The 13,376-nt window shown below is 38.2% G+C and overlaps 2 protein-coding genes and 1 pseudogene across 4 annotated transcripts; 1 reads left to right on the top strand and 2 right to left on the bottom strand.

Annotated features, from left to right (window-relative positions):
• Positions 1 to 2,038: 2,038 nt before the first annotated feature.
• LOC26530179 lies at positions 2,039 to 3,996 on the bottom strand (annotated as a pseudogene).
• LOC6652985 (membrane-associated progesterone receptor component 1) lies at positions 3,651 to 6,898 on the top strand. Of its 2 annotated transcripts, none has more exons than XM_002075381.4 (4): positions 3,651 to 3,727; positions 4,456 to 4,890; positions 5,258 to 5,410; positions 5,473 to 6,898. In XM_002075381.4, the coding sequence occupies exons 2-4, from the start codon at positions 4,464 to 4,466 to the stop codon at positions 5,787 to 5,789; spliced, it is 897 nt and encodes a 298-aa protein (XP_002075417.2). In that variant the 5' UTR covers positions 3,651 to 3,727; positions 4,456 to 4,463; the 3' UTR covers positions 5,790 to 6,898. The 2 variants fall into 2 exon arrangements, with proteins under 2 accessions (XP_002075417.2, XP_046867626.1); XM_047011670.1 differs by lacking the exon at positions 3,651 to 3,727 and adding an exon at positions 4,091 to 4,223.
• Positions 6,899 to 7,277: 379 nt separating this feature from the next.
• LOC6653106 lies at positions 7,278 to 11,002 on the bottom strand. Of its 2 annotated transcripts, XM_002075380.3 has the most exons (8): positions 10,927 to 11,002; positions 9,942 to 10,865; positions 9,637 to 9,881; positions 9,358 to 9,581; positions 8,578 to 9,295; positions 8,310 to 8,503; positions 7,787 to 8,249; positions 7,278 to 7,728 (listed from the first exon to the last, which is right to left on the bottom strand). In XM_002075380.3, the coding sequence occupies exons 2-8, from the start codon at positions 10,822 to 10,824 to the stop codon at positions 7,366 to 7,368; spliced, it is 3,090 nt and encodes a 1,029-aa protein (XP_002075416.1). In that variant the 5' UTR covers positions 10,825 to 10,865; positions 10,927 to 11,002; the 3' UTR covers positions 7,278 to 7,365. The 2 variants fall into 2 exon arrangements, with proteins under 2 accessions (XP_002075416.1, XP_046867625.1); XM_047011669.1 differs by lacking the exon at positions 10,927 to 11,002 and having other exon boundaries at positions 9,942 to 10,915.
• Between the last annotated feature and the right edge of the window lie 2,374 nt (positions 11,003 to 13,376).

Raw genomic sequence — 13,376 nt, 5'->3', positions numbered from 1 at the left:
CACAGCCACTACCACCAACACCAACACAGTAAAAATTGAAAGAAAAAGGAAACAAAAAAACAAATTGGTACCGAAATCAAATAATTAATCAACAAATACTGCAAGCACATACACACATACCTACAAACACCCTCCCACCCCCACCCACACACACACACACACACATACATACACAAGCACAGACACATAGAAACTCTGAAGGGTACATGATCATGTAAAAATAACATATGCAAACATATTCGGAAACTTAAAACAAAAAGAAAAAAATTAAATTTCACTGATAATTTAATATACATATATATAACTTGTGTCATAACCGTCAGCTCAGCGTTATACACAGAATATATAATAAAATAAATTGTGTTAAGTGAATGCCGTTCAGTTGAAATATTGTGTATGTATGCCCATATATATATATAAATATATATATACATATATATATATAGACATCGATATCGATATATATATATATATTATTCATATATGCATGATATATATGCTTCGAGGTTTGACTCATTAAATAAATCTTTTGGTTAAGTATAGTAGTGGCAATAACTGGTGCTAAACGGAAAACAGGACAGGATTCACGGTTAAAGAGTTTTGGATGATGTTCTGGCTGTTAGAGCTACATGCATACATATGTATATGCATTATATAGTCAGCCGATTTTAATGAAATTTTGTTTTAGCATCTCTATATTTATTAAACTTTAACAAGTATGCAAAAAAGCTAATTTCGCAGAAATATTAAATGTAAGTACATTCCACTAAAAAATCAAATAAAACCTGAGTGTCTGGGCTAACTTCAAAAGACGGAGCTCCGTCCTAATTTCATGGCTATAAAAACTCGACTCGTCGTGCTGATCAAGAATATATATATGATCGGAGATGCTTCCTTCTATGCATTGCACACTTCTGACCAAAATTAGTATACCCTTTTTGCAAGGATATGAAAATATTGATACTTTGTACGTGCATTCTACATTGTTGTACGGTGTTGGCCACATATTTATTTTCTTGTTGCCTCGGCTCCCAAGTAACTTTATGAACAATTTAGTTTATGAACCGCAAAATGTTGTCATCTCAGCTTTCAACGTATTTTCTACAAGTGCATTTGAAATAAAAATCCCAAAGTTTGCGCCTGGGTAAGTATTTAAGACTTTTTCTTAAAATCTTCAATGTTAAGTCTTTAAAAAAGTTGTAGATCTAGCAAAGCTAAGACAGATTTTAACGCCTAACAAAAACAGGTTCTTTACAGCAAAACTCTAATACTTGAAATTTTTTTAAATACTTATTCATTCATTTTGCTTACTTATTCATTAGTGCCCAAATAAACGTATGGACAGTCAGTTTAAAAAATTGATGCAATAAATTCAGCAAACCATTAACTAACTCTTCGCCTCAGTCTTATATATTTTACGCTTAAATTTAAACCAAAATGACAGTTGTTTTTAATAAATGTAATTCATACTAACAGTTCAAAATACGCGGCAAAAAACAAGAATCGGTCGTTATCGACAGTATCGGCGCAAAGTTATCGTAATCGACATTATCGGAGTACAGTTATAGTAATCGACATTATCGGAGCAAAACCTATCGGTTAATCGATATTATCGGAGCAAGCCTATCGGTTAATCGACATTATCGGAGCAAAACCTATCGGCTAGTCGACATTATCGGAGCAAGCCTATCGCAAACCTATCGTAATCGACATTTTCGGAGCAAAGGGGTGATGTGGATGTTTGTTGGGTTCTGTTGAATTTGTGTACTTTTCTTTTAATTTGATGATACATGTGAGGATTGTTTTTGTCAAATGAATGTCCGGTGTCTTTCTTCTGCAACCATGTCATATAAGGATATAGTAGGCATCACCGGAACTGAAGCCGGCTGAAACCCAGTTTTGTTTTACTTTTAATCTAAACAAAACTGCATTGAGCTTAAAGTTTGGATTTCTGCAATGAGGAAGCAGGGCTGGTGCTCCTACTGGCCAATGATGTCGTGATCAACTTGAATAAAGTATAAAATTAGATTTCCTTTTGTATCTTTACATATTTTATTATCATGATTTATGATTTTTGTTAGTAATTCCTTCTAGATATCTATTTATATTAAAAGCACTGTTTAACTTAAACTTTAAGTTGGCTTTTTATAAGAATTTAGCCAAAGGATAAATTAGCCATCAACTTTAGAAGTTTTAAGCTCATAGGAAATATAAGTTTCACGGTTAAGAAAACAAAATTAAACGAACGGAAAGAGACTTGAGATTATTGGTCCATAATCCCTTAGGCATTGCGCACTCCTTGTCGACCTTTTTGACAGTAATAAAATTATTCAACTGCTTCACACGCAATTTGGATCAAACCATAAAGTTGCCCATACCCAAAATGGTAGCGGCATGCAACGTAGTTGCCTCTGGATAAAGAACGGTGGCACATCCCAGGCCCGAGGGCAGATTCAAACTGGACCAAGCATCCGCTTGCATGTTGTCCGACTTGATGGGCGGGAAGTTTATAACCGGATAATTGGTGCTACCGGATACAACAGAACCCAAAGCATTCGAACGTCCCGCTACGGCCACAAATATGATGCTATTCATCACCGATTCGTATTCACGGACAATTCGTAACATCTCCTCGGCTCCTTTATGGGCAGAGCTACGTGTAAGAGACTTTACATTCAGTCCCAGGGAGCGGCAACTGGTGGCAATTTTCTCACTATGCGATGTGTCCAATGCACTACCTATCAGTATGACCACCAGATGTTCCTTTTTTGGGACAATATCAGCCAATTGTTAGGATACCCAAATGAAATTGTGCTTCACCGTATCCAGATCGCTGCTGGTCACAGAGGTAAAATTGCGATAGACCTGTTTCTCAACCATGAGACGTTTATCCTCAGATGGCCAGCATCGATGCCATATTCCACCTTCATGTTGATAAGACCACAGTTCTTGGGCTGTCAGGCACGTTCCAGGACCTCGAATTCCAGCAATGTGGCGCGACGCATAATACCCACTTCATCTTAACCTGATTAATTAGCAAAGGACATTTGAGGTGGGTTGTGCTTGAAAACTAGAAACAAAGTTTACTTACCAATTAGGAGGCCATTAAGCTCAAATTTGGCTGATATGATTTGCTCATCGCTTCATTGTGGATCATAAATGGCATCGTCCCTAAAGAAGGCAGTTGCTTGGCGGTTATTTGCTGTTCATAACGAGGCGATCGCTGTGGATGTGTGATAACCCTGACAGATGCCACTAATCTGTAGCCCTGCGGTACGTTGGCATTGCGCTAAAGGAATGAGCCAGTGGCCAAGCGACAGGTAACCCACTCCATGGGTATCATCTCACATTTGCGGACAATGAAAGATTTAACACCGCAATGCTTTACACACGCCGTCCTGATGACCGTCTCGTTGAGCTGGCCAAATACTTGGCCATTTGTGGTATTCGATATCTCTGCCTTGCCGGCCAGATCATAAGCCTTGACACCATCGCCGGCAGTGATGCGATCCTTGCCCAATGATAGACATAAACCAGGATGTTCGGTCAAATCGTAGACCTGCTAGGATTTTTGCCCTTATAGCCAACGACTGCAATTGAGTCTGAAACAACTGTCATCTCTAAAGAATGTTATCGCTATCGATTCAGAGCTGTTAACAACAAATCCTCTCCAGCATTAGACGGTCACCATAAAAATGTTTTGAATGGAGAAATAACGCCGCGAAAGGTATTTTATTGTAAACATAGTTGATTCATATGTTTATTAATATGTGTTTACATCATATATGTATATGATTTAATGTAAAAATATTCATACATTCAAGCAATATGTGTATATTGTGATTTGCAGTTTCTATGTGCTCATTGTAAGGACAAAAACAAATGATGACATTGCCCACAAATCTCCGATTGTTGCTCATATATATGTCATCATACGTACATCAATACATACATGCACCTGTGAATGTTTTTTTGCTTTTGTAGGTACCTACGCATAGGAGACGTACATAATTCAATTTGAAACATTCAGCTACACAAAGTGTGTACTAGTATCTGTGCGGCAAATGTCGTTTACAAGTCTGTGTCAAATAATTTTAGAACTAAATGTGAAAACAAAGTTCACAAGACAGCTCAAATTTGTGCGCAAAATTTATTATTGGAAAATTCCTAAACATTTGATTTCCTCAACGTTTTTGTGCATATTATTTTCATTATAAACAAAAGTGCGTATGTGTCGGTGTTTGAATCGCAATTTTTTTTTCTTCTTGTTTATTTGCCCATATTGTGTGTATGCATGTACATACAAATGGCATGTACATCGCGTATGTACATCTATTGCATGTGCATATGTACATGCATGCATACATACATATGTTGGTACAACGAAAACAACAAACAAGTGCAAAGTTCAAGCAAAGACCCTTTATTTTTCTCTCTTTTTGTGTTTTATTGCAGAACTTCAGATGGCAGAAGAAAATTTACTGCACAATATGGAAGTTGATGTTGGCTCCGGGCTCGAAGAACTAATAAAAGCGGCAGAAGAAGAGTCTCTTAAAATTTATCACAAAGAAAAGGCATCATACATCACTCCACCGGCCGCCGATACCACATTCATAACCGATATTCTTGGAGAAATCTTTTACAGCCCCTTCAATCTCCTCCTGCTAGCAATAATATGCTTTCTGGTCTACAAAATAGTAAGAGATCGTACCGAAGTGCCTACTGTAGGCTCGCAAAAGCCGATCGAGCCACACTTGCCTAAAATTAGGCGCGACTTTACTATACAGGAGCTGAGGCACTACGATGGCAATCAGCCAGATGGTCGTGTTCTATTGGCTGTCAATGGAAATGTATTCGATGTTAGCAAAGGAAGACGTTTTTATGGCCCAGGTAAGAAGAATCGTAACGACATTCCGCGAACACTGTTAGATATTCCACGAGAAACGAAGTTACTCTCTCACAAATACGTTCATTATTCTCTTGTTTTTTCTTCGTTCTCACTTTTTTATTGTTTTGAGCGGTTTTTGTGTTAAAAGTTTCTTTAAGGATATCATTAATTTGGTTTTAAATAATGCTTATGACGCTGCTAGAAGTTAAAATTAATATCTGAGACTTTTTTTTTGCAAGTAATAAATATATCATTAAATTTTCGTCAATCTTCCTGGACTTCATCAAGTGTTTGATTGACCAAACCCAACAATATTTGATTCTATTCAGAGAAGTACTCATTTTCGTTTCTGATCTTTTCAATTTGCAGGTGGGCCCTATGCCACATTCGCTGGACGAGATGCATCACGTAATCTGGCAACATTTAGTGTCCAAGCCAATGACAAGGATGACTATGATGACCTAAGCGATCTTAGTGCAGTAGAAATGGATTCAGTGCGGGAGTGGGAAATGCAATTTACAGGTATATAAATGTTAAAATCGAATGTAATAGATTTAAATATTTAATTTATGTATTTTACACAGAGAAATACGATTTGGTTGGCAAGCTGTTACGAAAGGGGGAACAGCCTACCAATTATGATGACGATGAAGAAGATGAGAACATTGGCAACAATGAGGAAATCTCCTGTTTAGCAAAAGAGCCGGAGGCCAATGCCAACATCCAGAGTGATGGCTTGCGCGAGCGTCAACCGAACACAACTGCAACGATGTCTGAATCAAATAATCTGCAAACAGAAAGGGATTTAGAAACTTCCAATGAAAACCTAGTAGCAGGCAGCCACATTTCCTTAAGCACAATGTCCAACAGCCACATTGCGCGCGACTCGACCGATTGTTAGTAGAATGTGCGATTCGGGAGCTTCTTCAACAAAGAACCAACAAGAAAGAAAACACATTGAGTTAATATCCCAGAGAGAAAGAAAACACAAGAATATAATTAAGCATTCAGCATTAACACAAACTCAAAAGGAACCGAAGCAAAAAGGGAACGAGCGTAAAAACACTAATGCAAACTAAAATTAATATGTGCTAAAAACAAAAACTAAAAATGAAGCAAATTACCATTGAACGCAGCCAAATTGGTGTAAATGTTGGATCATGAAATCATTAAAAAAATGAATTAAGTCGGCGAGACTTCGGTATACCATAACCAAGTGACAAAATTATGTTTAATTTCCAAGACCAAATATATGTATTGAATTCGTTTTACATGCCCCATAGCGATATGCTATCTCGCTCACTCTAGCGTCGCCACTAGCCTGCCACCTCCGCTTTTAATATACCGCCTAGTAAATCACGTTTATACGTATGTTTTGGATGACTCTAATTCGATTTGAACGAAATTTAGTAGGTTAGACGAAATTATACTAATTTGTGTGCTTAATTTGATTACGATAGTCAAAAAATTGCAAGGGCCAATAGGTTTTTTCTAAATTATGCAGGTGGAATTGGGCGTGGCAAAAATTTTAAACAATCAAAATTTGCGTGCATAATATAGTCTTTGAGAAAATCGGTTTTATCTAATAAACGGTGGTGGAAATGGGCGTGGCAAAAATTTAAAATAGACACGATCCCAGTACATACTATACGAGACTACATACCAAATTCGGTGGTTTTATAGTCTCCGAGATCTAGGTGTTCATACGGACGGACAGACAGACAAGGCTAGATCGACTCGATTGTTGATGTTGATCAAGAAAGTTTATTCTCTAGGTGGTCGGGAAAGCTTCATTTTGCCTGTTAGATACCTTTTGGCGACTTGAATATACCATTTCACCCTGTGGGCGCATGGTATACAAATTGCCCCCAGTTCACCATACTTTACAGCGTTATCCAATGGTACAGCTTCAGTTATCTCACCCATTCATTCACGTTGTGATTTTGTCTTATATATTGTTTTAGTACGTACACACTATATTCATTATGAATTAAAAAAAATTTAAACGTTTTTTCGTCATGTAAGCTTTTGATGGATTCTGAATTTCGGAAAGGAATAGAGGCGGTTGGGCCGGCCACAGTGTTTCTAAAACCTAAATATTTGTAGTAATGGTCTAGAATTTTTCGGTGGACATTACTTGTTTAAATAAATCACAATTCTTGTAATAAAAACAAATTGTAATTTATATAAAACACAAACGAAATGTTCTTTTGAATTTCAAATAAATTGATAGATGTGGGCTTAATTTCAAACATTCATTAAAATTTATTTTAAAATTTCCAATTAAACTTTTTATCTTTTGGGCCGAAACACAAAATTTTACCATTTCGAATTGAAAAACGATATAATACAAAAAATCATATTTAAAAAATGCACAAAACATGCCCAAACATATTTTTTGTTCTGTTTTTTTTTTTTGTTTTCAATTTAAACTAATGGTCCTTTGTCTAATGTAACATATTTATCATAAAATGTAGTTATTCCTCCTCCTCCTCCTCTTCTTCTTCTTCTTCGGTATCAGATGGCTCTGGAGACTCTGATGACAATTCTTTAGTAGTTTCTAAATTCTCTTTATGCTTTTTCGAATTCTCAGACACTTTTTCTTGTTCATCTCCATCGGAGGACCATGGATCAGTTAGATCAGCAGAATCGGATGAGATTTCCTTAGTATTCCCTGAACCATCTTTGTCATCTTTCTGACTTTTGTTGGCCTCACTGGCCGAGCGTTCCTTAAAGATTTTCTCAATGACCATACAGCGTATTTGTCGTGCGGGAATGTCAATGAGGAAGGCCACTGCAACAGCAGTCAAGACTATGGTGATCATTTCACCTATGTCCATCTGTAAAGATTGCATGAAATCAAATTAAACCAACCTACTACTAATACTGCACACTAACTAAATCTGTGATTTGAAACTTTTGTGGCTCCTTTGCCGAAGCTGTATTCCAAAGAACCACCAAATAGATGGCTAGTTGCAATGGAAAAGCTATACGCGATAGAAAGATGACTGCTTGAGCCACATACGGGTATCCCTGCGCCACAATTGGTCGCTGCTGGAACATGAAAATGCACCAGCAAATGGCCAAGCCCATAATTAGTGGACTCCAAGCCAGATAGGAGGCCGCATCATTGGTGTTGTAAACAAATTCACTTCGCATGCTCGCCAACGGCTCCCAGAAGCACCAAGTGATGGCCAGCAGGGTGATGCTCCAGCCAACGGTGCGAAAACGTTTAGCTATGTCCAGGACCCCGTTCTCACTGCGGTAGAGAAGACCACCGCCAATGCCCAGTAGGTAAGGAGTAGCCCGACTAATTGGCGATCCATAGATCATGTTGGCCGTACGATAAAATTTGCTGACACTACGAAATGTGTAAAGGAATTGTAGTTTATTGTTAGATAGACTAAGTGTATGGACGTACTGAATACCGTGGAATAGCGAGGGGGCCAGATGTTCCTGATTACTGCGCGAGAAGCGTGCTGCAATGGAGATGGCATTGATGGCTCCATATATGAAAAATCCAGCCTCGGAGTCAGTATGAAAGAGCCACACCATAAGCGGACCCAATAAGTATAGTTGCACATCCAATGAAAGGCTTACAGCCGGCGGAGAGCACTGGAATGGATGGATTTATTCCAACAACAAAAAAATTATCCAAACTAATGACACTGTGCATTTCGGAGCATTACCGACTCTTCAAAGCTGACCAAATTGTGAAGACTCAATGCCGGACGCCACATATTCTGTTCACAAAGTCGAGCATTTTCGCGTATCAATTGACCCCAAAGTGGACCAGCTCCCAGATTGGGCAGAATCCATGTTTGGAAGCCGAGTAGAGCGTATATGGTGAGTAGGTAGCGACTCGCCCTCAAGGCAACATTCTTAAGGAAGTGAATTTGTGAATTTCGCTCCATTTCAAGCGACAACTGATAGGCGATCAGAAAACCACTGATTACTAACAGGACATCGCTGTAAATCAGGGGCAAACGGAACAGAAGGCTCCAGTAATTGTCGACGGCTTGGACTAAGCTATCACGATTGATAATCGGCAAATGGCCAACCATGATAAACTTAAGGCTAACATATAACATGAAGATCACGCAGATTCGCAGCAGATGAAAGAATGGGAAGTCCTGTTCAGGACATTTCACCGCAATGAGCGACTGAAAAGTGCGTTTGGGAGAAAATTCAGTGAATACGCTCAACAGAAGGGTCGACAACTGACTGGTCTCTTCCGAAGATTCGGTAACTGGACTCGGTTTCTTCTCAACAGCATCATTTTCACCATCCGCTGGCTTCGATGGCCAAAGAGCATTGATGACTCTGCCACTCGTAGCCGTAAGCCAATCTCGTTTCTCCCAGAAGTAAGCAAATACGCAAGCTGAACCCAGCGTAACGAACGCCAATCTGAAGAAAACCAGACAAAAAACATCCTTGAACCCTTTATGGAGCGTCTCTTCTTCACTTACATGCTTAGGCCAAACATTCTATCTTTCCTCAAGAGCTTTATATAATTCACTTTACGCTTTAGGCTGCAGTTATCCTCCTCCACTCTGACATAGAACTTGATCCCCGTGTTGTTGTAAATCCTCAGGTTGTTTTCCATTATTTCCTGCACCACCTGCGAGGAGCAGGCATTGGGTATGCACACGCCCCAATTCGCCACGGTGTATCGTGGCACAAAGTGCTTTGGCTGATGATTGGATGGATATAAGTCTACACACGTACTCATTTGGATTTGTACTTACATTACTTATGTGGGAGTTCCAAAGACCAAAACCTTGTAGCATGTGCAATGGCGCCTTCAACTCGGATATTTTAGTCTTCATCTCAATCTGAGCCAAGCAATATTTTCCATGAATGCGCCTTGAGCTACCCGACGACGTCTTGGCCTTGGCCACTGCTGATGTTTGGGTGCATAAATCAAAGTCCCCAAACTGATTGATGTGTCCCCGGAGAAGGCCAGAACTGATTTTTCCTGTGGCATCGATCACTGTAAGCGAGTACCAAAAAATTAATCAGGTGTTATGTTCCTCTGACATGACGCACTTACTCTGTAGAGTCCAGATCTTATAGGCGCGCATTTGCTTATGAAATATCTGAAGATCTTGCTGACATGCGCCTGTGGTGCAAGTATTGGAGAAATTGGCTATAAACGAGGGCAGGGAATGCAAGATTTGATCGAAGTACTCATCGGGCAAGGGATTGGATGTCATTGGGCCTCCGCTATCATCATCCAATTTGGAGTGATGTGATCTCTTTTGATTCTGCTGTGATTCGCTTTCGCCATCATCAGACACTATCATGTTAAATGGCCAGCGATTAAGATAGGCGAGCCAGCCGGGTTCATCCACCACTGGCGGCTCCTCGTCTTTGGTTGGTCGACCATTTGAGATTTTCTCCCCAATCCATTGCAGCCAGGTGATAATATTATTCGTGGGTGTCTCTGGTTCTTCTTCGGGTTCACTGGCCGCAAACAAATCGAGAATATTACTCAGAATCGAAGATGAATCGTCATCATCGTCATGGGCAACCTCATCCGAGAGCTCATTGTCGGCTTCAGGTGATTGATATCTTTTATTGCGTGATTTCTCTTTGTCGTTCGATCTCGTATAATCGTTCTTCCCGACAGGGTTCTCGTTCGAGTCGTCATTATCATCGTCGTTCTCATCCTCCATGTAGTCGTCCACATAAATGCGTTCTATTTTACGAAACTTAAACTTCCGCTCGGACTCCGTGCGCCGCCCGCCGGTCTTTTTCCTGTCCTGCACAAAACTTGCAGCATTGTCCTCCACTTCGACACTGGCGTCATCGTCATCTGTGCCACTGGCTAGGGCAAATATGTTGCCCCTCGGTGTGTCCAATGCCAAAAAGAGGTGAAAGACGAGAAACACTGTCACCCAAAGGAATCGTTGAGTTCGGCCATAAACAATCATTATTAACTCTTGGCCCTTATCCTGAGTTTAAGCACACCCTCCTGTTGATTGGAATTAAAAAATAATCCCTCTCTCTTTCTCTCTCTCTCACTCTCTCTCTACCTCTCTCTCTTTCTCTATATATATATACTTTCCGATTTATTCTGGGGATAGAACCGCAACAAGTTTTAATGGTTCTTTTTACATTTATGCAAAGACTGAGCACAACTAATTTTATTTGCTTTGCGACAAAGAATGTTTTCCAAGATGCAAATATTATGCATATGCATGTTCGAGGGTTGTTCGAAATGTTTTGCTCAAGGTCTTTGGGGGCCATTTCTTTACTTATAATATGCAATTTTTACATTAGTATTCACCCGAATGAAACCTGTCCATTTTGGGTTCGTAATCAAATTCCTGAGTACAGTTTTTGACGTCACAAGAAAGTTACTTGAAATCTCAAACGTTCCAATGAACTATAGGTGGATTATCCAAAGTTTCCAAATGAATTAAGTCTTAAAAGAGGGTGAAAGAGAAAACTTACATCTCCTAAGAATAATTCCTTTGTTTTTTAGTTTCAAAGGATAAATCAGAGTTTCTTCACTCATTGAAGATTTTAAAGTGACAACATCCAATGGGATAAACAGTCCCTCGTTTAGGCGAAACCATCGATTCTGCTCTAGTGTGGGCACATACATTTCTCACCCCGGGTCTCCACGCTATTTATACATACATACATATGTATGTAAGTGTTTTTATCTATACATACATATGTAAGTTGTAACTGGGTACATCAGAGATACATAGTATTTTTATAAATCATACTACAGATACATTGCTCTTCGTCATAGATAAACTAATTTTTAAATATCTTTTCATTACGAAGCATGCAGCGTGGGTCTATCTCGAAGAGAACTTCAATAAATGAGAATTAAAGGGGAAACAGGTGGAAAATCTTAACCTCTGATTTCACAAATCGAAAAGTCATTCAGGAAAGAGAATGTAAGAGTTAATTGCCGACATAACTTTTCATTACCCATAATGATAACTTATCATTTATGTCAATTTTTACGACACTCTGCTGAGATCGTTTTCAATCCACAATAACATTTCATATACCGGAAGTTCTTCTCTGTTTCATTTTTGATCTTGTAATCCTCCGCTTTTTAGCGCCATCGATTACAAGGTTATGGTCAAATTCATGGACCTTTTCATCATTGGTTAGTATCTCTTGTACAAACATACATACTTTTCTATATATGAACATACAAGAATATGTGTATTTCTGGCAATTTTCACACTCCTATCTTAAATACTTTTTTAGAGACAAATGGAAACATTTTAGCTACTGACCGTTTCAAACCGGTTTTTTGGAACTGAGCTTCGCTTCTCATTAGCTTTTTTAGACTCGTACATGTACGAGGGTTAATTGAAAAGTTATAATATTATCCAATCGACAAGTATGTATGTATAATAATTTCATTAGATAGAATTCGCATGCCATCTCACTTACTCATTAGCATCCTTTATAGCATACTACATAAAATTTGGTCATTTGCGTTCCGATTTTGATGAAATATGAGACACCATTAGCTAGATGTAACATATGTATATTTTTGTACCAAATGAGATAACGACACGTTTGATATTATGCGAGATTTTAATACGTAGTCGTCTACATCGAGAGACGAACAGATCTTTATCACTGGAAAAGGATATAGTTTCTGAAGTTGGAAATGCTTTTCACATTTTTGCGACTTTATTATACACTTGTCCCTTGCATAATTCCAATAATACTCTTTTAGCACTTTCTCGGTATTACAATTTGTGAGTTTGCTACCATTTCTCTTTTAACACACATTTAAAACTCAATTAAACAGCATTGAATACTTATTCATGTATCGATTTTGGTTGAAGGAAGTTTTAAAATGGTTTCGGATTTCCTGAAATTGTTTATGTTTCCCATTCTATCTATGAATACACCTGGAAATTTTGAGAAAATCAAGTTTTTCGTTTTTGCATATTTGGAATGTATATTTTCACAAAATTTCAATCATCTGATAAATATGTCCGGAAATATAGCTGAATTTGTAGTTCTGAGTGTGTGTAAGGGATTGCTGAATCTTTAAACGCGTTTTACTCAAAACCATATTTTTAAAATCGAAAACTACTGAACCGATTTCTTGGATTTGTTGTTTAAATATTCTACAGTTTTATGTCTTAGGATATATTCTAACTTAAGGATATTCCTTAAGATTTCTGTTGATATTACGGCAAACCGAAACCTTATGTACACTTTAAGATAAATGACCCCCAATGATCGATATTCAGCAGTTCTCTGTTAAAAACTTTTAAAATATTACCCTTTTTTGAGCTATTAGGTATACATATATATTCTCTTTCAATTCAATCAAAACTTCATGATAGATTAATATCTGCTCATTTAGTTAATATTAAATGATTAGAAGATTAGACAAAGGATGAAGTGCAAGATTTCTTGGAAGTTCCATTCTCGTTTCTGAGGTGACATATTACTAGAACTTGCCGACACTAAAGGGATTAATTCAAAATCA

The sequence above is a fragment of the Drosophila willistoni genome (assembly GCF_018902025.1).
Source record: "Drosophila willistoni isolate 14030-0811.24 chromosome XL unlocalized genomic scaffold, UCI_dwil_1.1 Seg142, whole genome shotgun sequence".
NCBI classification, from domain to species: Eukaryota; Metazoa; Arthropoda; class Insecta; order Diptera; family Drosophilidae; genus Drosophila; species Drosophila willistoni.
This window is presented reverse-complemented; position numbering and strand designations above follow the sequence as displayed.

Excerpts from the sequence above, each read along its gene's own strand:
- LOC6652985 (XM_002075381.4), top strand. The coding sequence starts at position 4,464 with ATGGCAGAAGAAAATTTACTGCACAATATGGAAGTTGATGTTGGCTCC. Across the intron at positions 4,891-5,257 it reads AAGACGTTTTTATGGCCCAG|GTGGGCCCTATGCCACATTC; the intron begins GTAAGAAGAATC and ends TTCAATTTGCAG. Across the intron at positions 5,411-5,472 it reads GTGGGAAATGCAATTTACAG|AGAAATACGATTTGGTTGGC; the intron begins GTATATAAATGT and ends TATTTTACACAG.
- LOC6653106 (XM_002075380.3), bottom strand. The coding sequence starts at position 10,824 with ATGATTGTTTATGGCCGAACTCAACGATTCCTTTGGGTGACAGTGTTT. Across the intron at positions 9,882-9,941 it reads TAAGATCTGGACTCTACAGA|TGATCGATGCCACAGGAAAA; the intron begins GTAAGTGCGTCA and ends ACTCGCTTACAG. Across the intron at positions 9,582-9,636 it reads GGAACTCCCACATAAGTAAT|CCAAAGCACTTTGTGCCACG; the intron begins GTAAGTACAAAT and ends TCCAATCATCAG.